This window comes from Elephas maximus, chromosome 2 (assembly GCF_024166365.1).
Source record: "Elephas maximus indicus isolate mEleMax1 chromosome 2, mEleMax1 primary haplotype, whole genome shotgun sequence".
Taxonomy (NCBI): Eukaryota; Metazoa; Chordata; class Mammalia; order Proboscidea; family Elephantidae; genus Elephas; species Elephas maximus.
Window position 1 is genome coordinate 166,664,255 of NC_064820.1, and position 24,764 is coordinate 166,689,018.

Consider the following 24,764-nt stretch of genomic DNA (forward strand, 5'->3'; position numbering starts at 1 on the left):
GCCAGCTAGAGCTCTCTCTCTTCCCACTCCTGGCCAAACTCTTTTCTACCTCCAGGACTTCATCCTGCTGGGACTCCTCTGCCTGGAGCAGTCTGCCCCCAGACACAGGGTGGGCACACCCAAGAGACTTATCAAAGCCTTGTGGACTGCGAGAAGGGAGACGCAGCAGAGCCATGGCAGAGCTGCAGGGTGAGGTCGGGAACGGGAATCAGACTCTTCTCCCCCCTACCTCCCACACTCACCCTCCTTGTAGGCTTCATTGATGGCCCGGATTTCTGCATTGGTCCGAGTGGTCAGGATTTCGATGACAGCCTTTTCATCTGTGCCAGCTCCCTAGAATGTCAAGGCAAAGAGGATCTCAGCCACAGTCCTGACCCCTGTGCAGAAGCCCAAGGGGCCCAGGCAAGGAGTCTCCTGCTCCAAGAAACCACTCAGGAGGCTGAAATGCAAACCACGCCTTCCTAGACATTCTCCTCATCCCCAGACACAGCCCCCAGACCAGAGATGCTGGCACAATCAGATTGTTCCATGAGAACTACTTTGAGGTCATATATATATGAACACATATATATATACACATGAACATATAGGTTTATGTCTATAAAAATGCATATATACCATGTGAGATAAAGAATTTAATTTTTGCTCTTTGCCCTTGTTTCCTGCGAGGTAACTAAAAAAAACACCTTGTAATTTAAGTGTTTCTATCCTTTACGGGTATAATAAAGCTGTAATCATAAGTATAGTGCTTTCCATGAATTCTGTGAAGTCATTCCAGCAAATTATTGAGCCCAAAGGAGTAGTGGGCAGCAGCAGGTTAGAAGTTAGGGAGTCCAGGGGGGGCTCCCAAGCTTGTGGCTGGCACCCTGAAGGGGCAGACGGAAACCCCTGAATCTGTAGCCAGCAGGTCAGAAGTGAGGACGTTGTGTGGACTCTCAAACTTGAGACTGGTGTCTGCCTATTTGGCGGTCTGAAGGATGGTGTCCTTCTAACTTGTGAGATCTGACCTAGCTCTGGCCGGCTAGGGTCAGAGAGACAGAGTGCAGCAGTCAGAGAAGTGAAAAGTGAGGATTTTCACTTATGTTGATTATTTTTCTTGAGCACATATGTATCTGAATATAACTTTTTATATGTAAGTATATAAAAAGAACAAAGGGACATGCATCACAGTGTTAACAGTGATTGTGGCCTCTGGGTGGGTGCCGGATCACAGATGATTTCTACTTTCTTTTTTTGTTTCGGTCTATATTTTCTCGAGTTTTCACAGTTAACATATATTATTGCATCAGGAGAAAAGAGTTTTGTGTTTTAAGGGAAAAACGTATTAGATTTATTTATATTTGCATTTGATGAGTGATATACGGACTGATAAGGAACCTTGGCGGGACAACAATTAAATGTTTGGTTGCTAACTGAAAGGTTCAAACCCACCCAGTGGCTTCATGGGAGAACGACCTGGGGATCTGTTCCCATAAAGATTACAGCCTAGATAACCCTATGGGGTAGTTCTACTCTGTCACATGGGGTTGCCAGGAATTGAAATTGACTCAAGGGCATCTAACAACAATAACATGGACATTAGGTCCTCTGGACTGAGTTAGGCTGGGGAGCCAACTACTCTAAAGAGCTCCACATGGAGGTAAGGTGGAGAGGCTGTGGGCAAGGGTAGAGGGGTGCAAGATTCATTTATTCATTCAAATACTATGTGCAAATCAGTGTTCAAGGTGCTAGGACTACAATGATAAGAAAAAAGACAGCCACATCCCCTGCCCTCACAGAGTTTACTGCCTAGTGCTCAACTACTCCCTGGATTCTCTGACCTGAGGCCTGACTGAGATTCCCAACAGTCTCTTCATAAAATGTGGTGAGGAAATGGGAGAGTCCTGAGAACCAGGGTCCAGCCCCGTCCTTCCCTAACTCACTCTCTGAGCCTCCCTCAATTTCCCATTTGTAAACTGGAGTAATGGAAAGCGTTGGTCAGGTTAATTCTACATCTGAACTCCATGCGTTAAGGTCATTTGCTTTTGTGTTTAGGAAGTTCAAAAGAACAATAATCTCAATTTGCTTTGCCTAAGAAATTTTTTTTTTAACATCCTCTACTTCCTTTTGCTGTTCTCTTAATCCTCTGGGGGACAAACGCCCTTGTGGTTCATGTGTTTGTCAAGACTGCAGGCTCTAGAGTCAGACAGACTTGTCCGAATCCCACCTCAGCTACTTCATAGCTTTGTGACCTTGATCACATTACTTAACCTCCAAGTCTCCATTTCCTCATCTGTAAACTCGGGAAAAGTAAGAACTTTCCCTCAGGAGGTGATGAGACAACTAATTGAGCTAATATACTGAGCACAGGTCTAGGGTACTGCATGTTCTTTTTTTTGTGTGCTTTAGGTGACAGTTTGCTGAGCAAGTAAGTTTCTCATTCAACAATTAATACACAAATTGTTTTGTGATATTGGTTGCCAACCCCATGATGTGTCAACATTCTCCCCTTCTCAACCTCCGGTTCCCCATTTCCACTCGACCAGTTTTCCTGTCCCTTCCTTCCTTCTCGCCTTTGCTTTCGGGCTGGTGTGCCCATTTAGTCACATATACTTGTTTGAAATATGTATGTTATTGTTTGTTTTATAGGCCTGTCTAATCTTTGGCTGAAGGGTAACTTCAGGAGGGGCCATATTCTCAGGGTTTCTCTAGTCTCTATCAGACCAGTAAGTCTGTTCTTTTTTTGTGAATTTGAATTTTGTTCTACGTTTTTCTCTTGCTCTATCTGGGACCCTCTATTGTGATCCCTGTCAGAGCAGCTGGTGGTGGTAGCTGGGCACCGTCTAGTAGTTCTGGTACTCTACGTTCTTAATAAAGAGTAGCCTCTATTACAATTAGTGCCTGAGGAAGAAAAGCAGCTCCGGTATCAGCTGGGTCAGGGCATAATGCTCTTTCTTTGTTAGTCATGGGGTTAGATCTTTAGAGTTAACAGTGTACCTTATAATCATGACCCTGCCCCTGCCTGAAGGGCAGGGATGATTGTTCCCATACCAAAGATGAAGACACACAGGCTTAGAAAGCCTAAGTAAATGGCCCAACTTCACACAGCGAGTAAGTGACAGGGATGGAATCAGAATACAGATTCTGACAGTTACTGTTTTCCTTCCAGATCCATCCTGCTTCCTCTGTTTGCTCTGTGAGACCCCTCTGGTTATAGGACATGTGGCCCAAGTTAAATTAACCAGAGAAATTCTGAGACTTTTGCTGGAACCCCTAGAAAGAAGGAACTCTTTCTGTTGGGGCTGCCAGCTGATAGAATACATGTAAGCCATTCTGCCACCACGAGGAGAAAGGCCGCCTGAGACTGAAGCCAACACAAGGAAAGCAGAGCCAAGAATGGGAGACAGACAAGAGTTCACACAACATTATTATAAAACCAGATCTAAAATTCTCTTTTGTGTTTCACTAGTTTGAACTGGGTGGGCAAGGGGTTCTATTACAAAGTTAGAATCAACAAACCTGGGCTTATGAGGAGCACCTCCCAGCACCCCTTTAGCCATACCTCCATGGCCTTCTTCAACTGCTTGGCATCGTAGTGGGCGGGTGGCATCATGAGCCCCAGAATCAGCCTCTCCAGGTCTCCGGAGAGCTCAGACTTCAGATCAGCCATTAGGTCCTGCAAAGGGCAGAGCCGAGGTGATGCCAACATCAGCACTTGCCCACACATGACCCGGGACACGGAGTAGTTATAGATTGAGGAAACAGGCTCCACAACAGGATTGTGGATACAGGGGATGGTGGGAGCCTAAGTCTGACTTTGCTGATGTTCGATTTATTGCTTAAAAATCATGATGAAGCTAAAGAAGCAGCAGGTGGGGGGAACCAACCAGGAGGAAGATCTGTTCTCCTTGGAGGCAAGAGACAGGGAAGGGGTGGCACTGAAGGGCAATGGTTCCATCCTTGGGAAAGCTCACTAGTTTCAGGCAGATGCCAGTAAGCCACAGCGATCACCAACTCAGCTTTGGAACCTTGAGTCCAGTTCTCTGTGTGGAGGGAACTGTGAGAAGCCCAACGCAGCAATCCAGCCCGTGGGGGGCTCAGCTCTATTGCATCAAAATAACTCCTATCCCTGATCATGGCCCGGAGCTGAGCCTCCTACTCCAATGAGCCAGCTCACATGGTGTTGTTGACCACAAGGAGCTGGGGGAGCAGAGAGAGGTGTTTGCATGCAGCCCTAACCCAATGCTAGAGACACTCCAAGGTGAGCACATGGGGCCCCACTGCCAAGAAGACCCTGGTGCCCAGCTGGGCAGAACTGGCTGTGACCAGCTGAGCTCCATCAGAGAAAGAGTGTGGACATGAGCCCAGGCTGAGGCTCTTACCCGGCCAAAGTGAGACTTGAAGGTCTGCCGGATCTGCTGCCGCTGAGCATTGCTGCGGTGTGTGATGATGTCGATGATGGTTCCCTCATCAGTTCCTGAATCAACAAAGCCACACACCTCAGAGGAAGGCCACAGGTCGGCTTGCTCAAGTGCCCCTAAAGGCTACCTGTCAGGCCTTGTCCCAGGGCGGAAGCCTGGCTGAACAGCCAGGTGTGCCCAAGCCCCTTGGGAACCTGCCTCCACTCAAGCCACTAACTCCCCCTGGATCCCTCCTTGCCCTTCCTTCTGGCATGTTGCTGGTTGAGAAAAGGGGACCCCTGGGGAGCAGAGAACACTGGGTTGGGAGTCAGGGTCTCTGAGTTCTAGTCCTGGCTCTGGCAATGGCTGCTGCCCTTGGCCAAGTCCTTTCCCATCTCTGGGACTCTGTTTCCATATCACAACATGAAAAGGCTGGAGTAGTTACCTACTAAGGAATCCTTCCCGCCTGGACAATCTAAGTCCTTTTAGGGACCCTATGCCCTAAAAGCTGGACCACAAGTCCCTCTAATCACAGCAGGCTGACTCTTAGAGGTATTAGGATCCTACTTCCTGCCTCTCAGATTACCACCATCAACCCCAGAGCCGGCACCGGACTCTATCTTTCAAAGCATGTTGACATCTATCACCTTATAGCCCTAGATATGCTTGGCAGGTATTATTACTCCCATGAGAGAAATGTGGAAAATGGGGCCCAGGAAGGGAAGGACTTAACCTATGACCCTGGGAGTTGGTGTTGGACAAATTGTGGGAGAAGAGATTGCAATGGAGCCAAACTCTCAATGTTCTGTCCTCAGCTAGCCTTTCTGAGGACAGGTCCAGCTGGGGGCAGTGGTCAAGACCACCCCGCCACCCACAGAGGAGTCGCCTGCTGAGGAGTTCTTCCCACGGTTGCCCAGTGGAGGCGTAGGGGGGCTGCTGAATGAAAGCGCTCCCGCCCAGAAGTAGGGCTTTCAGATTATAGGGTCCATCAGCCTCATTTTATGCATGGGGAAATTGAGACCCAGAAGGGTTGAAGGACTTGCCCAAGGTCACACTGTGAGTCAGTGGCAAAGTCAAGGTAAAAACCCAAGTCTTATGACCTAGCATCTTCTTTCACACCAGGATGATGTTTCTGAGGGGCTGGGGCACTGTGGTCTCCCAGAACAGCTTGTGCTAAGTCTTACAAACCCTCACTCCCCTCTTCCCTATATTCAGGAAGACTCAGGGAAAGTCATCCTCATCCTACAGACTGTAGTTAGAGGCCTCTCCCCTCCCCTCCTGCCCAGCCCACTGTCAAACCTGCCACCCTCTGCCCCTTTCACCCCCCCTTACCAAGCCCCTTCATGGCCTTCCGCAGTGCTTTGGCATCTGCGTCTGGGTTGAAGTCACCGGCCGGGCGCACAGTTCCCTTCAGCTGTGAGAAAGCAGACAGACTCAGCAGGTGTCTGGAGGCCCCCAGGGGCCAGGCTGGGAGAGGTGCATGCGCATGGGGGAGTGCTTTCCCAGCAAGCCCCAAACCAAGCAGCTTGAGGGAAAGAGGCAGGGGTGAAGGCACAGCAGACAGATCCCTGCCCTAGAGCTGAGAGAGAGACGCACACACACCCAGGGCCTGGGAGCAGGGCAAGTGACAGTCAAGGGAAAGGTGGACTGGCTCCTGCCCCAGAAGTCAGCTCTGTCCGGCTCCCCTGTGGCTGCTTATCCACTGGAGCCTCCCTAGTCCCTCCGAATCCTGACCTGCCCCCAGCACCCTCTGCCTCTTAAAGAGCCACTCCCCCAGAAAAGCCAACAGAAATGTTCTGAAATGCTAGACAGAGTTTTCCAAGTTTTAGACACCCCTGAATGACATTAGCAATGACTTCCATATTCGCATATACCCTATAATGTTATTTCTTAATATTTTTATTTAATTCGACTTGTTTTATTTAAATGCATTCATTTTGAAATGTATTTAAATACTCCTAAAGAATCTTTTTTTCTGTTTTGTCCATTAACGTACCCCAAGTACCTACAATAGTGCCTGACACGTAGCAGGCACTCGAAAAGTATTTGTTAAATGGCCTGATCAATGAAAATAATTTCATGTCACTACCATGAATCAAAAATCTGTATCATGTGCCATGAACAGATAATAACCCATGTAAAGAAACGTAGTAAAAACAAAACGATGTTGTTAAACATCGCTAAATTCAGCATGATGCCACTGCCTGCCAAAAACTCTGAACTTGAAAGTTGGCTCTCGCTTTGTGAAAAAGGAAAACTAGCAAGTGTGGCAGACATGTTAGAAGAATGGTGGCATGGCACCAAACCAGGACTCTGACGTAATCCAGAAAAGTTGATGAAACTGCAAAAGGAGTGACTTCCTCATTATGTGAGATTCAATGTTACTTAATGCCATGTCGGTCCCCCCTAAATTAAATTCAGTTCTTGTACAGCTTAAGATCACCTGCAGTGATGGTTCCTGCCACATAATTTGGGAAACGCTGTCATAGAACATCAGAGCTCAAGAACCCTCACAGGCCGCTGAAATCATCATGTCTAACACCCTCATTTTGAAGAGGAGACACAGAGGCCCAGAGAGAGGTGGGGACTTGCAAAGGTTGCACAGGAAGTGAGTAACAGAGAATCCAAGGTCCCAAATGCTTTTCCATGGACTAAGTGCTACCAGTCCCTGGAACGGTTTGCCCCAAATACTTCCGCGAAGACTTTTGTTCCCACCTTGTGGACCCAGAGTCTGAGGATGCTCAGGAGGAGACCCACGAGCCCTCTAGTGCACCCTGGAGTGCCCGCTGTTCTCAGTTTTCATGCCTCCAAAACCCAACTGTTGGACCCAGGATGGGATAGATCCCTCCACTGGACCAAGCAGGTCTCCACTTCAGCAAGCTCAGTTAAGCGGTAATAGGCCAGAACACTTCCCAGCGTGTTAGAAGTTAGTGCAGGAATCAGATGCCCCCATGGAGCTCCCACCCCGATATTCATCACTCCAGAGAAGAAAAGGAAGCTTCAGGTGTGAGAATCGATGTCTCAGGTTCGCCACCAGGGGGCAGCCATGTGCCAACCAGAGGAGCAGCAAGGTTTAGCAAAGGAGTGGAAGCTTGTGGTCAAGAGGTCAAGCAGGAGGTGGGGAGGGTCTGACCTCTACTCGGGAGACTGCACTAAGCTCCCACATCTGATAGGCCACCTGCGCTGCCTCCGGGAAGAACTGGCCAGCAGCACTGGAATGGAGGGGGTTGGGGAGAGGATAGGAGGGAACATCATGGTGGGCAACATGCCCATCTAGCATGTCCCCAACACACACACACACACAACCACCCTGAGACCCACCCAAATCTACAGTCATGCCAGGGAGAGATGAACAGTGCCCCAACCAAGACATGCATACCCAGGCAGACAAGGAAAACGCGTAAATGGATAAAAATTCTCCCAGACGCACATGTTCATGCATCCTGACAGACAGACGGACAAATGGGTGTGCTTCCCAACATACAAAGAAAGGAGATGCAAATAATATTTCTGTAAATGAAGGGGTGGGAGGTCGGGGAACTGGGATTCAGAGAAGAGTGGGACAACTTGAGGGTAGGACTTGGGGGGCAAAGAGCGCGATCAATACACACACGCACACACACACACACACACACACACACACACACACACACACAAATACATGGCCATTCGGAGGGCCCCACTCTAAGTAAATCTATCTAGCTTTGCCTTCTCTCCAGTCTCTGCCTCATCCATTCATCCCGAGCCCTCCTGAAAACCTATCCTCTCAGTACCCTTCCTGGCTCCAGGGCCTGAACAGGACAGGATTTCTCCAATCCTTCAACCTCCCCTTTATTCCTTATAATCTGAGTCATTTCTGCCCAACTCTCCCTATTCAAACAAGCCAATAAGTAGACTACAGCCATGTCATCTCCACATTTCCTCCTCCAAAGTACCTAAAAACCAAAAAACCCACTGCTGTCAAGTCAATTCTGACTCAGTGACCCTACAGGGCAGAGTAGAACTGCCCCACAGGGTTTCCAAGGAGCATCTGGTGGATTCAAACTGCTGACTTTTTGGTTAGCAGCTGCAGCACTTAACCACTGTGCCACCAGGGTTTCCTGAATACCTAAGGTGCTGGGTAAATGCTGACTTAATCAGCCCCTATGGCACTTAATATGGCACTTAATAAAGGGTAACAGAAGACTGTCATATTCCTTACCTAACTGGGTCCCTTAAAGCCCCAGAGGAGGGAATCAGAGCACCCACAGTTCCCTCCCTAGACAGAAATTTGTGAAATCATGTACCAATTTAATCTCTTCAATGGCTCTGGCTCTCCACTACCCACAGCAGAGGTCCACGTTCAGGGATGAGGCTACCAGACCCTGCCCACCTGCCCGTCTCATCTCTCTCTCCAGCAGTCTGAAAGTGTGACCTTAGTCACATAAAAAAACTCAGGCTGCTCCTTCTCATCACTAGGCCGTTTCCTCCATCCAGGACATTCTTCCCCAGACCCTCTCTTCACCTGGTTCCTCCTCATCTTCCTCCTTGGGTCTCCACCTCATTGTTTCCAAAGAGCCTCCCCTGTCTGTGTCAGTGGCCCCATATGCGCTTTCATAAGCACGTGTACTTTTCCCCATCACAGCACTGCCCTGCAATGACCTTTATACCCTTTCAGACTGTTCCCCGTGCCTGCACACAGAAAGCACTTAATACAAACGTGTGCAATAAACGAGTAGCAGGAGTTTTTATTTTTCTCCTTTGACAGGATGGAACAGCTATGACACAGAAGGGTCTGGACCCTCACATTTTGATTCCTGATCCACAACCCCAGACTTTCCAAGTTCATGACAGCAGACATTTCCATGTATAGGAGACCACACTCATGTTCAGACATAGACATTCAGGCACATAGGCCTGTAAGAACCACAGACATCAGAAAGGCCACCTTTTACCTGTGCAGTGCTCCTGGGTCAGATGACTCCCAAGCTCATTCAATCCATCCATTGGGATGAGGGCCAGGAGAGCCCTAGCATGCTACCCCTAGCCCCCTTCCCAGGCCCGGGGCTAAGAAGCCACTTACTCATCATCACCCCCACACAGCTTCAGCAGGGCCTTCTTATACTCGCCAGAGGTGTCATTCTGGGAAGAAAGACGGGGGGAAAGGTTACCTGTCACCCAGCCCTGGGCCCCACTCACACAGAGAGAGACAGTTCTACAGAGCCCAAACTAGGGGAAGACTGACCACTTACTCAGAGCAGCCTGGACTCTCCTCCTGCCTGGAAGTTCTGAGACCGCCAGACAGTGGTGTGCTGGTAAATATTTAACAACTGGCTTGGGGGCAGCGGTGTGGGAGTGTTGCTGTGTAGCATTTGCCAATTTCTGTGGTGTAAATACTCCAACCACGGACAATTTCGTGTTACCAACGTGACTGCACTGAACACAGAGTTGAGAAGAGAAGAGATGCTCGCTGCCCCCCTACCTCCCCCAGCCTGTGGGAGCTGGCCTCAGCACACTATGACCAGATGATCCCCAGTCCAGCTTCCAAGTGAAATATTCCAGGAAACAGGGATCCAAAGCAAAAACATTGGGGAATGTCAAAATCAAACAAATGTACATTTGATAGATGTGGCATATTCTAATTCTTCTCGAAGCTTCATAATATCTTCAAAATCCTCTGAAGTAAACAAATCAATTTATCTTTATTTATTCTAGTTTTTTCCAAACTTATTTTCCCATATGACATTTCTGCTTGTAATACCTATTAATATTCCTCCTTGGAAACACACTTCGGGGAACACAGATTGAAACTCTTCTGCCATCACCCTCGTAAAGCTTTATAAAAGTGAGGAAAACCAACTCTGTATCTATTGCTTGGCAAAGCCTCAAGGGCTGGAAGTCCTAGAGCCATCACCAACCCCAGGGCTGAGGGACCCCAAATGAACTTTCACTGGTGTTCCTCAGACTTCCCCCTTCCTCCAGGAGACTGGCATCTCACTGCCCTCAGGGCGGGTTCTCATTCTTAATTCAGCTTGGACGCCCTTCCTGATCTAGCTCTGCCTTCCTCATTCGCTTCACCTCTCACAGGCACCCCCACCCCCTAATGCTTGTATCTCTGTTGAGTCTCCTCAGGTTCCCCGGATGTGCCACAAGGCAGGGGCTCCTGGAATTTCTAAGAGACTCCAGCTTTCTAGGACTGTTACTCTTCTACTATGGGTGGTTCCCAAGCCTTGTGTCTTGGAAGAAAGCTCTCTGTCCCTCTCTTTACCCCCTTTAGCTCCGCTCACCTTGATCATGCTGTAGAGGGACTTCTCATACTTGGTCCGGAATATCTCCCGGATGTCCAGCATGTCCAGCTCACTACGGGAGACCATGATGCGGATCAGGGTGTTGTCCCGGGTCCCCAGGCCCTGGAAGAGAAGTGGGTTTGGGTTTGAGGAGGCCAGAGTGCTGACAACCCCAAGCTTAGTTGGAAATACTATTTTCATAGCAAAAAGCTTAAATTCAGAACAATAGGAAATGGTGGTGGAATAATTTGGCAACAGAGAGTAGTGACAGTTGTATAACATGATGCACGTAACCACTGTCATTGAAACGTACTTAAAAAAATGTTCAATTGGCCAATGTTTTGTTATATATACCTTATCACAATAAAGCAATGAAAAAAAGAAACAAAAAAAGCAGAACACTGCCATTCCCTCAGAAGCTCCTTGTGTGGCCCTGCCTGCTTTTATTCCCTTCTTCCCCTCATGCACCATTCCTCTCTTTGATTTTCTTCATAATTTTATTCTAAGTTTGTATCCCTAGGCAATACATTGTTTCAGTTTGCACATTTTGGAACTTTGTAAACATACCACTTCCTATTTATTATTCCATGCGACTCTTGATGGGCTTTGTGTCGTTTCTAGTTTTTTCCCCTAACATAGACAATACTGCTAGGAGCATTCTTGTAAATATGTGCACACATCTCCCTGGGGCAGAGCTAGCTAACCTCACGATGGCATGCTGGTGGACCGAGAATGGGCTACAGTCTACTTTGTCCCATTGGGAGGGCCAAACAGGACCAGGAAGGCCTGAGTTCCTAGGCGTGTAGGTGCTGGCAGCAAATGACTACACTTGTTTTCCCTAGTGTGCCACTGAAATACCAATTTATGGGCGCCATATGTGTACAATACTGAGAAGCACAGTTCTTGTGTACACATCCAGAGTGGAATTACTAGGCTATAGATGTGCACTGTCAGTCTTACATCAGATAATGCCAAAATGTTTTCCAAAGTGGTTGTACCTACCTACGCTACGTATAGGCATTCCGGTTAATAAATATTTTTTAAAAGTGTGGGCTGAAAGTCCAATAGGCTGGATGGATGGTGTGCAGGCTGTCACAGCACCCTCTGACCTATTATAGGTTAAGGGCAGGTATTTGGATGGGAGGGCATGTGACCAGGCAGCATCCCAGGCTCTGGAGCCCACGTGGGACATGGTGCCATCACCACAGTTAGTTCTGTAGCCAATGCCTGAAGACTCTCTTGGCCAGTGGACCCCAAGGTCTTGCCAAAGAGCCTCAATAGTCCTGTGGCAGTGGGCAGAGATGCTCTTCTCCAACCTTGTCCACATCAACCCCGCCACTCACCTTCATGGCTTTGAAGAGTCTTTCGGCAAAATACTCTGGGGTGCTCCGGATGCATTTCACTGAAAAGAGAGATGGAGAGATGGAATTATTCCATGGCCTCAGAAGGGGAACGGGTGGCCTGACCCCTTTTTGTTTCTATTTCTCGGAGGTCATCCAGTTCAAGCACAGGAAGAACCCTGGCTCCTTATAGCCTGCAGTCCCAGAGCACCCCAGAACTGCACCCCTTTTACCATAAGACCAGGGGATAAAGAAATCTGGAAATGGACCCACTGAAATCTGGGTAGTGGATCTCAAAGACTCAATCCATCTTTTCAGCGTCTTTTGGATTTTACAAAGAACTGAGCCAGATTGTGGGTGGGTGGAGGGTGGAGGGTGGAGGTGGGAAAAGTGTTTTAGATTCTGCTACACCAGAGAGGTGACTAGCTGAATCTCTCTGGAACCTACTGGCAGAGTGGGCCAGAACCCAACTAATTAAAATATGGTTGGTGGGGGGACAGCTCAGGGCATGTAGGTAAGGCCTAGACTATAACTTCACTCTGCCTGCAACTTAAGTCACCCCCAAGACATCCAGCCACACAACCTACTCCAGGCTTAGACAACCTGACTTACAAGGAATGCCAGACTTACAAGGGCCTCTGGGTTAGGGAGTCCATCCTCCTCCTCCCCACTCCATTTAACAGATGAGAAAACTGAGGGTCCATGAGGGTAACTGATTTGCTCCAAAGTCAACAAGAGATCTGGGAGAAGGACTAATGGAGGGCTATGTCCTACTGGGGCCGAGCATGCTAACTTTGGAATCAGGCAGCCCTGGGTTTGAATCTTGAATCCACCATTGACCAGCTGGTTTCTGGCATCCCTCATGCTCAGAGTACCTCTGACTCATTACAAAACAACCCCTGGGGCAAGTGACTCAGTCTCCCTGGAATTCAGTATCGTGTTCTGTGAAATGGATAAAGACTGTGGCCCTTCCTGGGTCTTTAAAAAATTAAACAAGGCAATGCGGGAAAGCACTCAGGACAGTGCTTGGCACACAGGAGATGCCCGGCAAAGTCTACTCTCTTGGTCATTACTATGCTGACTCAAGTTCAGTGCTTTTCCTCTCCCTAACACACTGGGGACAGGAATGGGAGGACAGCTGTATCTGAGGCCCAACTCTCTTCCCTTCCCCAGCCTCAGCCAACCTGCCCTGGCTCCACCTTGAGAATTCACTGCCCATCTGGTTTTCTCTTCCTGTCTCCACACAACTCCCCCTTTCCTTTCTCAGCCCCTGGGTCCTGGACTAGTCTTCCCAGAACCCCTCAGAGCCCCTGGGAATGCAGTGTCAGGACATACCCACAGCCAGCATAAGCTTCTCAAAGTCCCCGGACAGCTCCCCTCGGATGCTGGCTTCGATAGGCTTCCCCGTGGTCTTCAGATACTCATCAAACACTGAGTTGGGCAGGGAGACAGGGATGTCCAGAAGTGTCCCAACAGTGAGCAGAAACAAAGTTTGCTAAAGGGGAGGGTGCATTGGCCAGGACCTGACTGCCTAACATTTAGCTAAGGCTGGTACGTGTGGAATGGTGGTCCACACATATCACCAGCCACATGGAACACCCTGGGGGCGGGGGGAGCTGGTGGGGGACTGTGCACCCCACTCTCCAACAGGAAGATGGGACAGGTACTTAGATGGCAGGGCTGAGCATACTGCTAATAAATGGAACTAGGACTTGGGGAAGGACTATATAAACCAGTTCATCAACTGTAACAAATGTACCACATGCAAGACGTTAAAAGAAGAAATTGTAGGGTATATGGATATACCCAATTACCTGGTTCAATTTTTCTATAAACCCCAAACTGCTCTAAACAATAAAACCCATTGCTGTCGAGTCAATTCCAACTCATAGTGACCCTAGAGGACAGAGTAGAACTGCCCCATAGAGTTTCCAAGGAGCGCCTAGCAGATTCAAACTGCCGACCCTTTGGTTAGCAGCCGTAGCACTTAGCCACTACGCCACCAGAGTTTCCCTCTAAACAATAAGGTCTATTTATTTTAAAAAGGGGGAAAAAAAAATCAGGGCTAGTATTTGGGTTGAGGATGAAGTAGCTATCATGTTCCCTTAGGGGAAAAGAAAAGGAAAAGAGAAAAGAATTCTTGGCACAACACAAGGGGGCAAGCTGTAGGTCTTCCATGGAGCTTACCCAACCGAAGATGCTGCTTGCTGCGATTTCCCAAGATGTAAATGAACTGGGCCTCATCTGTTCCCCATTTCAGTTCTCCTGCCTCGTACAGGTCCTGAAGAGGAAGAGATGGGACTTTACTAAAGGAGGAAATCTCGGTAGAGACAGGACATACCGGCCAAGCCACTCAGAACTGCTGCCTGATCCCTACACAGACCAGCAACTGCTAGCCTCCAAACTTCTGCACACACCAGTATGCCTTTCTCCCTTTCTGGGGAAACTCTTATTCAACCTTCAAGGCCCAGATTAAATGTTTCCCCTTTTCTTGAAGCCCTTCCGGAGTCTTTCCCTCCCTCCCTCTTCTAGGCTCCCATATACATTATAATAATTTCTTTATATGTCTGTCTCCCCACTATTATGTGGACTCCTCAAGGACAGGGGCTATATTTTAGTACCCTCTATATCTTTCCCTGCACATATATGGGTGCTGAAAACATCTGGAATGGACAGTTTATCAATAGAGAATATGTTTGTGTGGTTAATCTATGCCTGGCTCTCCCAGTACTGTTTAATTTCGTTCATTAGTGATTCTACACTGCTGAGCAGAGTGCCTGGCACACAGTAAGTGCTCAATAAACATTTTCTAACTGAATGAATAAATGAACAAATGATGAAAGCTCCAGAATACACATCTTGCAAATTCTATATATGCTATATAACTTTGAAAGATAACTTAAACCCTTTCCTCAACAAAGCACCATGGGTCAGTTACTTCCGCTATATGATACAAATTACTTCACCTCCAGCCCTTCCCAGGGCCCCCAACCTTTCCCGTCTCTCCAGGCTCCCTTGCTGTGCTGGGTGACTTGCAGTGGAGCTCGCTTACCTGGACGTCCTGCTGGACCAAGTCCTCGCTCACCACATCGTCATTTTCCCTGGTGCCCTGGGCAGAGAGACAAGGGATACATGCTTCCACCAGCAGAGCAAGGGGCAAGGTCTGCATGCCAGCGGTGGAGACAGGAAGGGCTGGGAAAACCCTGGTGGCCCAGAGGTGTCCAGGAACAATGACATACAGCTGCCGTTGGATCAAGACCTCAGCACCTGTTTTGGAGGGACTCTAAGCGTCCCCCTGCTGGCCTCTCCCTTCATCCTTAGTGCTGGGATCCAATAGGGGAGTCCTGAGAATAACCAAGGTCCCTCCATGTGCCCTCATCCCAAAGGAAGTCAGAGCCTTGTACTGAGGACATACTGGTGGACAGGGCCCTGTGCTCTGCATGGCCCCTGCCTCAGATCCTGGCATTGTTCATGACACTCCCCAAGAATGATACCAAATGGGAAACTAGTTTGCTCTGTAAACTTTCACCTAAAGCACACACACACAAAAGATGCTAAGAGGACCTGCACGGCAATTAGCGCTTTTCCGGTGGTCATGGGCAGCCATAAGGTGCCAAGAGCCCATAAGAGAAAAAGATCACAGGATGGAACTCTCCTCTCCAGAACAAACTGCTTTGAAAATGGGGGCAAAGGTCACATTTTCCCACTCCTGAAGTCTCTCCTGCTAATTCCTCAGTTGCTTAATATGGGATGTGGGTTGTTACGGTGATGGGAGGAGAAGAATTGGGAGGTTTGGTGTAAAATGCGGAGGAAAGTGGGCTCCAGGGTGTTTCTCAGAGCTCCAGGGTGGACCAACCTGCAGCAGGACCACGAGCATCTTCTGGAAGTGACCAGAGGTGTCGCCAATGATGTCGGCTTCCAGGTCCCGTTCATAGGCTGCAGGGAAGAAAGACAAGCTCCGATCCCATCCCCAGGAGGGAAAAGAGCCTGCTGCCCCACAAAATGATGAGGTATATGTTACAAAGCCCAAGACCCAGTCGACACCACCTAATGACAAGACCCAGGGTGTATCTTCAGTTGTTTTGTACTGACCCATGACGTGAAGAAATGGAATTGCTCCCCTTCTCTCTACTGCTTTCTGTACCTTCCTGATCTGGACACCATTTGTTCTCACCTGAACAGTATGGCTACAACCTTCTAACTGTTCTACTTCTGTTCTTGGTCCCACTCCAATCCACAGCAATAGGGGTGACTGTCTTATAGCCTATATCTGATCATAATATTTCCCTACTTCCCATAGGACTTAGAATAAAACATTGTCTCTTTACCTTGGCCTACAAGGCTCCGTGTTGTCCTGCCCCGTCTTCTACCTCTCTAGCCTCATATTGGCTAATAGGCTTATACCAGCCTCAGGGTTCTGGACCTGCTGTTCCCTCTGCCTGGAGGAATTTTCTCCCCACTCTTTATACAGTTGGCTGCTTCCTGTCTTCTCCCAAGACGGGCTTTCCCTTACTACCTGTCTGAAGTAGGTCCTCTCTAGTTAAACACCGTCTCTCCTTATCTTGTTTGCTTGCTCCATAATACTTAGCACAATGCATCATCATGTTTATCTGTTTTTTGTCTGTCTCTTTCATTATTGTATAAGCTCTAGGGATTGCACTGGTTTATCCACCCCCATATCCCCAGAACATAGTTTAGTGCCCAGCACAGAGCCGGTGCTTATTGGATGGATGGACGGACAGATGGATGGATGGACAGATGGACGCGCGGGCGGGTGGATGGATGGATGGAATAATGGATGGATGAGAGACAATGAAAAGGAAAAACAGATGGATAGTCTTAGGTTCCACACTTTGCAATTGCCTTCATTTTATATCTGAAGCACCTGAATGGCCCCTCTTGCCCATCTCACCATCTTTGTATGCTTGAACCAGTTGGTGGATCTGCTCATTGGTCCGGGAAGCCAAGATCTCAATGAGGCACTTCTCATCGGTACCAATGCCCTGGAAGATGAGAAGGAGCACATGTGAATCAAGACCTGCACTGAGAATAAAAGACATGGGTTCTAGTTCCGCCTCTGCCACCAGCTTGCTTTCTGACCTCGCATGAAAAACCTTTATTTTCTGGGCCTCAATTTTCTCGTCTGTAAAATGGAGATGATACTAGTGCCTCTGCCAAACCCACGAGAATACTGGGGACATACTAATCTCTACCACTGCCAAGTGTATCAGATTATGAAATCAATTCTTGCTGAGTAGCTCATCTGAGGCAAAGGTCATGGAACTTTGTAAACTGTGAAGTGCTCGGTACATTTAAGGGCTATTTTTTTCCATGCTTCCGAGAGGGCAACCCTCTACCTTAGGCAGACTGAGCTACTCCTGGACACACTGCCACAACCTCTCCTGCCATTTTCCCCCAAGTCTTTAACGATCTTCCCACGCCTATCAACCAAATCCTCTCCAGGATTTTGAGTTTAACTTGATCCCCCATCTTCTAAGAAACCTTCTCAATCCATCCCAGGCCCACGTCTCACCCTCCTGGCTTCCTTTACAATGCCCTTGGCCTTGGATATTTCAACACTATTTGTCTCCACATCCCTACATCTTGCTTCCTCAGGACTGTAAGCTCCTGATGTGGGAGTGTGGGCCAAAAGCCGCCTTGCATGGGGTCAGCTTCACACCAACACTTGTCCCACATCTGTCCACCTGGAGGAGACTATGGTGCCCTTTCAGGGCAGGGTTTAGCATGATGCCTCATGAAGCAGGGTGCCTCAGCTGGGTAGATGCAGGGCTCATTGAATGCTTGCCACAGAGCCAGGAATCTTCCCATTAACCACCCCCTGCCCGCACTCCCCACCCCCCAGGCTTCTTACTGAGATGGCGTCTTTAATTTCTTTGGCATCACAATAGGCAAGTGGCCTCATGAGGCCCACAATCAGTCGTTCAAACTTCCCTGTCAGCTCATACTTCAAGTCAGCGATGAGGTCCTGGGGAGGGAGGGGGTGGAGAAGAAAGGGGGACAGTAGTTATAGGATAACTTTGCACAGGCACCGGCTCCATCTCATGAATCATCACTCTCGGAGGTGTGTCCTACCATCAGTGCTAAGACACAGAGGCATGTCTGAAGTCACACAGCTGTAAGTGGCCGTGCAGGTTCAAGTGCACAGCACTGCACCTCTCACCACCACTGTCTGCTTGTCCACTTGTGCACCATCTGTCCCCCCACTATCTGGGTCCATAGGGCTGAGACCTCATTGGTCTTGTTACCAATGTCGCCCAGCCGACAGCGCGTGCTCTGGACCTATCTGTGGCTAAATGATGCCAGGCTGAGAGAAGACACAGAGCAGAGGGCGGGAGTGTCAACCCAGGGACAGACCCGGAGTCAAGGGCTAAGGAAAAAACCTGAATGAACACATGAGTGGGTAAAACCACTCCCCTATCCCATCTGCCCTCCCGTTGCCATGGTTACCTTGCCATAAAGGGACTTGTAGCTCTGGGAGATCTCCTGCCTCTGCCTGTTGCTCCGGGAGGTGATCAGCTCCAGTATGGCCTCCTTGTCACTGCCTGGAAGAGGGAGGGCACACATCACCCTACTAACCTGCCTCCAGGAAGCCCACTAGGGCTGCCCCTGTCCTGGACACAGGCCTCACAGCTCTCTGCAGTCCTGGCATGAGCCTTCTGCTCGTGAAGCTGTGGTGTGAGGAAGGGGGGAGCCTATGAGGACTTATCAGGTCTGTACTGAGAGGGATCAAGGAACACAGACTGTCTGAGCTCCGAAGGCCCTGACCCAGCTCCTCGTTGTACAAACAATGAACCTGAGGCCCAGTGAGGAGCAAGATCTCACAGTGAGTCTGGCTGAGAGAAAACCAGTTGTTCTAACACCCAGCACAGGGTTCTTTCAACTCCAGAGTGATAAAAGGAATAATGAGCACCAAATTCAGTGTAGTGGTTACTTCCAAGAGGAAAGGAGGGACTGGGTGGGTGACGTTATCCGGAGGGGTACCTACCAGGCAGGCTTCAGCTACACTGAAGAAGCTCTATTTCTTAAGTTAGGTGGTAAGTCTATGGGTCCTTCTATTATTCTTTATACTTTTTATTTGTCTGAAATTTTTATAAAATTATTAAAAATAATTGCTTCTTGGCCTTTTGGCTAAGATCAAGTGAAAAATTAATAAAAAGAGGAGACAAAAGAATGAGTGAGTACATCTCGTTCCTCCATGAGCACTTAAAGGTTCTGGGCTATACTCCCATTTGGGGAGCACCCCACACCCTCAATGAATCGTCCTTTTTGCAGGCCCCACCCCCTGTGGTTTCCCAGCACCTACCAAAGCCCTTCATGGCGGTGTACAGAGCCTCGGCATCCTGGCTGGGGTCAAAGTTCGGGAAGTCATGGATGGAGCCCCGATACTTGGCACCCTGTGGAGAGAAGAACAGAGGCTGAGCTGCTAACCCTGGCCTGGGTGGAGTCAGGGCTGAGTTCCCTTCCCCTGCAAAATCAAGCAGCTGACTACACATACCCTGAGTAAGGGTGCAGACAACTTCCCATACTACCTATTGAAATCTGCTCAAAGGATGGTGCCACTTCCCCAAGGGAGGGTGGCTCAGCCGAGGCCCACGGCCTTACACCAATTTCTGCAGGACGCAGGAGAGGGGTAAGAAAGGGTGGCTGAGTACAGAGGGTGGAAATTATTCCTGCAAGAGTAACAAAAGCCCCTCACATTTTTATGGCACTTTACAGTTCACAAGAGGCCCCTGGGCAATACAAATGGTTAACGTACTTGGTTGCTAACCGAAAGGCTAGAGGTTTGAGTCTACCCAGGGGCACCTCAGGAGAAAGGCCTGGTGATCTACTTCCAAAAAACCAGCCACTGAAAACACTATGGAGCACAATTCTACTCTGATACACACACGGCCGCCATGAGTTGGCTCCAAGGTAACTGGTGTGTTCCTAGTTCGGAGTTTACAAAGCCCTCCCGCCTCCATTACTGTGACGGCTTTAACAACTTGGAAAAACACTTCAGATTACCTCTATCACAGAGACCAAGAAATCAAGACCAAAGAAGGGAAGCTACTTGCTGGAGGTCACACAGAGCCCAGATCTCTGTCCTCCAGCTCCGGAAACCTTGTGGCTGCCAGCTAGGGAGAGTGGGGTCTCGGGCTCACAGCCACCCTCGGGTTCAGTGCAAAGATACACCGCTGCCCCTGTGGGCGCAGCAAACTGAGCTGTGAACCGGCCTCTGAGGACAAGCTGACTGGGTCCTGAGGGGAGTGGAGGAAGCCAGGGGGTCTTCGACATCAAGCCTGAATGCACAATGGGGCTGGTTGACAGAGAAGTCAGATGTGGGTCAGCTAGACGACACTGATGAGTATCGGGTGCGGGACAGCTGAGGATGCCAGAGCCCAAGTTGCTGGGCACACAGCAAGGTGACAGAGTACTTAATCTGGGCCAGACCCAGGGCAGGGCTGAAGATTCGGAGAAACAGGACTGATCCCTGTTCTGCCAGAGCTCTGGCCCAGTGTAGGAGAAAGACAAGCATACACATTACCCTTAAGCTTGTGATAAATAAGCTAAGACAAAGGCAAGGTAATGTGAAAACAGCGGAGGCTGATTCCAGCTGGGGGAGGGAACCAGGAGACGCTTCATGGAAGAAGAGGTTGGGGGGGTGGCCCCCACAAGTCTTAAATGATTAGGGATGGGACAGGCAAAGAGTGGGCTTATAGCCATGGCCTGTACTTCCCAAGGCAAAGCCCACCTCCCAGAGCTCACAAGACCTGGGCCAGGAATCTGGATCCTCTTAGGACTGGTCTGCAGAGGCTGACTCCTTGGAGGTATGCAGGTGGGTGCAGGGCTGCTATTTAAAGCTCTGGCGGGTCAGGTGACCAGAAAGGGACACAGCCCTCTTCCTGCCACCAGTAATCCCCTGCAACCTGATCCCACCCCTGGGCAGTGAAACAGGAGTTAACACCAGAACCAGGGGTGTCCTGAGTCCTCCCCCACCCCCGCCACATGGCGGCTTTACCACCACAACTTCTCTCTGCAGCCCCAGGGATCCCTGCTGACCACACCACCCAAGACCTGGGAAGGCAGGTACCAGGTCTGCCCTGCAATATTCCCAGTTCTTAGCATAAACAGCGACTGAAGGAGGGATGGATGAATGAACAAATGGGTGTCCTACAGAAATCTGACTTTCCAAAGCCTCTGTGTTTCTCTCAGGTCATCCTCAGCCCAGCAATATCAGAAAAATAGAGCGGACAATATTAGCTTCGTGGGATGGAGATGCAAGAGGCCTTGTTATAATTATAGTTACTGCTTTGCTATAGCCCTAAAGACCGCTTAGTTCAAGCCTCCGCTTGATACTCAACTCCATGGGGGACAGAGACTGTGTGATGAAAAGACAAATAACCATGAATAAGAAGAATAGCCACATATCTCCAGCATCCAGTGTAGTGCTTGGCTCAGAGACCAGAGGGACAGTAACTGTGACTGGGTTGGTTGAAGGAATGAAGGCTCCGTGACAGCTTGGGCTCTGAGATGGAGGATGCTAAAGGGAAGGTGGTGGAAGGGGCCCTTTCCAGGCACTGGCCTCCTAGCAGTGGTCTCTCCAATGCTGGGGCCACCCTGAGAATCACATGTTGTTGTGTGCCCTCAAGCTGATTCCGACTCCCAGTGACCCTGTTATGACAGGGTATAACTGCCCTGTAGGGTTTCATAGGCTGCAATTTTTACAGGAGCAGATCGCCAGGTCTTTTCTCCTGAGAAGCTGCTGGTAGGTTTGCATTGCCAACTAGTGGCCAAGCACTTAACCACTGCGCCAACAGGATTCAATGAGAACCATGTAGTGAGAACCAAATGAGGGTGGCTGCTTTTCACATTGCCACCTGTATCCCAGGAGACCCCCCTGAAACAGAGAGGGAAGATGACTTATCCAAGATACAAGGCAAGTCAGCAGCCCTGCTGGGAAGGGCATCCAAGGCTCCAATGGACCAAGCTCTCTCCTTTCCCTCCAGATTCCATACAGGGCAGGGACTTGAGATAAGGAAGGGACAACCGCCACCCAGCCTCTCACCCAGCCCAGTTTCTCCCCTTGCCAGAGAGGTCCAGTGCCCCTCCCCTTGAAAACCAAAACACTCGAGTTATTTCACTCCACCGCTGCCTCCTCCGTCGGAACACAGCTGCTGTTATGCAGGTCTGTGTCCTCTCTGTGCCATTTGGACCCTGTTTCAAGGCTATAAGTGGGCATGCTTGTCCAACCCATGAGACCAAAAGAGCTTCTCACACTCTTAGACACTCGCTCTTGCAGTGCAACTGATGCCACCTGCAGCCTTTCCAAGTATTCATTCATTCATTCAGACAACATTTATTGAGCACCTAGTAAGTGCTAGGACGAGGGACCCCTAAGAGCTCATAGTCAGGTAGGGGAGATGTATAACAATTCCAATTATAATACAGTGTGGCAGGAGTCTCTAGGTGGTGCAAACAGTTAATATGCTCAGCCACTAACGGAAAGGTTGGAGGTTTGAGTCCACCCAAGGGCACCTTGAAAGAAACCTATGGTGATTTACTTCCTGAAAATCACTCATTGAAAACTCTGTGGAGCACAGTTCTACTCTGACACACATGGAGTTGCCATGAGTCGAAGACAACTTATTACTTGTTACGGTGTGGTAGACATGCTAAAAGTAACGCTGGAACCAGAGAAGAGATACTTCCTCTAAAAAGTGCTATGAGGGCAGGGACAGTGTCTGCCTTGTTCGCTGTTGTATTTCCAGCACCTTGTGCAGGGCCTGGCACAACGAGGCACTCACTAAGTATGTGTTTCATAGATGCATGGATGCATGAATGGCTGTGTGTGTATTCTGAGCAGTTCAAAGCCTTCCTGGAGGTATAGTCTAAGCTGAGTCATAAGGATGAATAACAGCTGGTCCCCTTAGGTAGGGGAGGGAGGGAAAAGGTAGTGAGGGAAAGGTGTCCCTGCAGAGGTGGCAGCTTGGCAAAGGCCTGGAGACAAGGGCAAGCCGGGACATTCCAGGGACTGGAAGTCCTGGAAGACAGATCAGGTGGGATAAAAGGGAAGCAAGTGGAGAAATGAGGTTGGATTGGAGGGTGATTAAACAGTTAAAGACTCCTGGGGAGGAGGAGGGCAGCAATAGTCGTAGTTGGTGGTGCTCTAAACATACCATTTAAGCACAGGGGGCCTGAGATCATGGTTTTCCAGGGTACAGCAAGGCTCTAGCACCCTGGCATTATTTTTCTTATCCATGAAACAGAGCTCTCCACTCCTAATCTCATCACCAGTGTTTTGACATTTTTTACCAGGTTACTAACTTGCCTTTTTGTGTAGGTCATAAACAGTTGAGTAGCAGCAAATTTATATGGTTCAAACTAATACCTTTCCCAAGGTTGAGCTGTGGGATCTAGAGAATGTTTTCACTTTTCTGCTGGGACACGTATATTGGTGGTGACAAGCGTCCTGGTTCTTCAGTGCTCATGGGCGGACTCAAGGTCGCTTAGATCATGAAAGTGTAAGTTGCCAGGAGGGAACGAGAAGACAAAAGAGTGTTCCCCAGGATGAAGGCAAAGATTTTGACAGCAAGCTGACCACCCTCTTTCTTATCTCTGCTCCCCACTTCCATGCTTCTCCCCCTCATACAGTGCAGGTGGGACAGTGTTCTGGGAAGGGGCTGAAGCTGGTGGAAGATGAGGCAATGCCATGCTGGGGGAAAGGGAGTTTAATGCCCTTTATGGACCAAAACATTCACTTAGAGGCAGCAAGCTTAGCAAGCAGCGATGCTGGTCTCCTATGGGGTTCTCTATGGATAATAGAGATGATAAAAAAAGGTAATAAAATCCTCCAGCTAACAGAGGATTAGTCAGAGGGAATGGGCACCAGTCCTGCCAGGTTATCCCAGGACCCCAGAGAGGACCACAGCCACCAGAAGGGGTGGGAGGGGTGCGGTATCTTAGCACAGGTTCCCTTTTAGACAGAGGGGCAAGTCCTTAACATCATCCAATCCAGGATTCCCACTATCAGTCATTCTCATATAAACTCATGAGTTTTGCCATCTCCAAGTGCCACCTGTGTAGCTTCCCAGGCTTCTCCTCCCCCACCTCACCTACACAGCTGTGCTATCTGGCAGACAGGTTCCTGGCCTCAGGTACCCAGGAGCAAGGGGAGGGGTAAAGGGAGGGGAGAAGAGAGGAGAAGGTACTCTCCACCCTGAAATATTCAGCAGGTCCTGGTGCCAGCTGGTGAGCAGCCTGGGCCCTGGGGCTTGGGAGGGTTTGGGCCCCACCCCACTGCTGCTGGCAACAGGAGCCCAGGCCCTGACTCTCGTGGTGCAGAAGTCACCCAGAGAGAGGGCTGCCGGGTCAGGACTCCCGCAAGAGCCACTCTGACTGGCCCTGATGCAGGCCCCATCTCCACAGCTCTCACACTGTTCTCAAAATGTTTTCATGTCTACGATGGTGCAAACCGTTAAACGCTTGCCTGCTAACCAAAAGGCTGGTGGGTTTGATCCACCCAGAGGTGCCTCAGAATAAAGGCCTGGCAATCTACTTCCTCAAAAATCAGCCATTGAAAACCATATGGAGTACAGCTCTACTCTGACAGACATGGGGCCACCAAAAGTTGGACAACTTGACAGCAACTGGTTTTTGTGTTCAAATCCCAAAACATCCCTGGGACTCAGGCCCCAGAACGGTCTCCCAGGACCTTTCTATGACAACCGCATTATTTCATCACTTCTTTGGGCCTCAAGTTCCCATTTTCTGGAGGTAAA

At 49.3% G+C, this 24,764-nt stretch overlaps 1 protein-coding gene across 3 annotated transcripts in view; it reads right to left on the bottom strand.

Annotated features, from left to right (window-relative positions):
- ANXA6 (annexin A6) overlaps nucleotides 1–24,764 on the bottom strand; it is a 66,895-nt gene that overhangs the window by 18,904 nt on the left and 23,227 nt on the right. For all 3 annotated transcript variants that reach the window (XM_049874093.1, XM_049874092.1, XM_049874094.1), the window contains 16 exons: nucleotides 19,310–19,400; nucleotides 18,454–18,548; nucleotides 17,858–17,971; nucleotides 16,898–16,988; nucleotides 15,842–15,921; nucleotides 15,038–15,094; nucleotides 14,173–14,266; nucleotides 13,321–13,416; nucleotides 11,989–12,047; nucleotides 10,646–10,768; nucleotides 9,442–9,500; nucleotides 7,513–7,591; nucleotides 5,712–5,793; nucleotides 4,362–4,456; nucleotides 3,542–3,655; nucleotides 243–333 (listed from right to left, as the gene is read on the bottom strand). In XM_049874093.1, coding sequence (XP_049730050.1) covers nucleotides 243–333; nucleotides 3,542–3,655; nucleotides 4,362–4,456; nucleotides 5,712–5,793; nucleotides 7,513–7,591; nucleotides 9,442–9,500; nucleotides 10,646–10,768; nucleotides 11,989–12,047; nucleotides 13,321–13,416; nucleotides 14,173–14,266; nucleotides 15,038–15,094; nucleotides 15,842–15,921; nucleotides 16,898–16,988; nucleotides 17,858–17,971; nucleotides 18,454–18,548; nucleotides 19,310–19,400 — 1,420 coding nt within the window. The remainder of the gene's footprint in view (nucleotides 1–242; nucleotides 334–3,541; nucleotides 3,656–4,361; nucleotides 4,457–5,711; nucleotides 5,794–7,512; nucleotides 7,592–9,441; nucleotides 9,501–10,645; nucleotides 10,769–11,988; nucleotides 12,048–13,320; nucleotides 13,417–14,172; nucleotides 14,267–15,037; nucleotides 15,095–15,841; nucleotides 15,922–16,897; nucleotides 16,989–17,857; nucleotides 17,972–18,453; nucleotides 18,549–19,309; nucleotides 19,401–24,764) is intronic.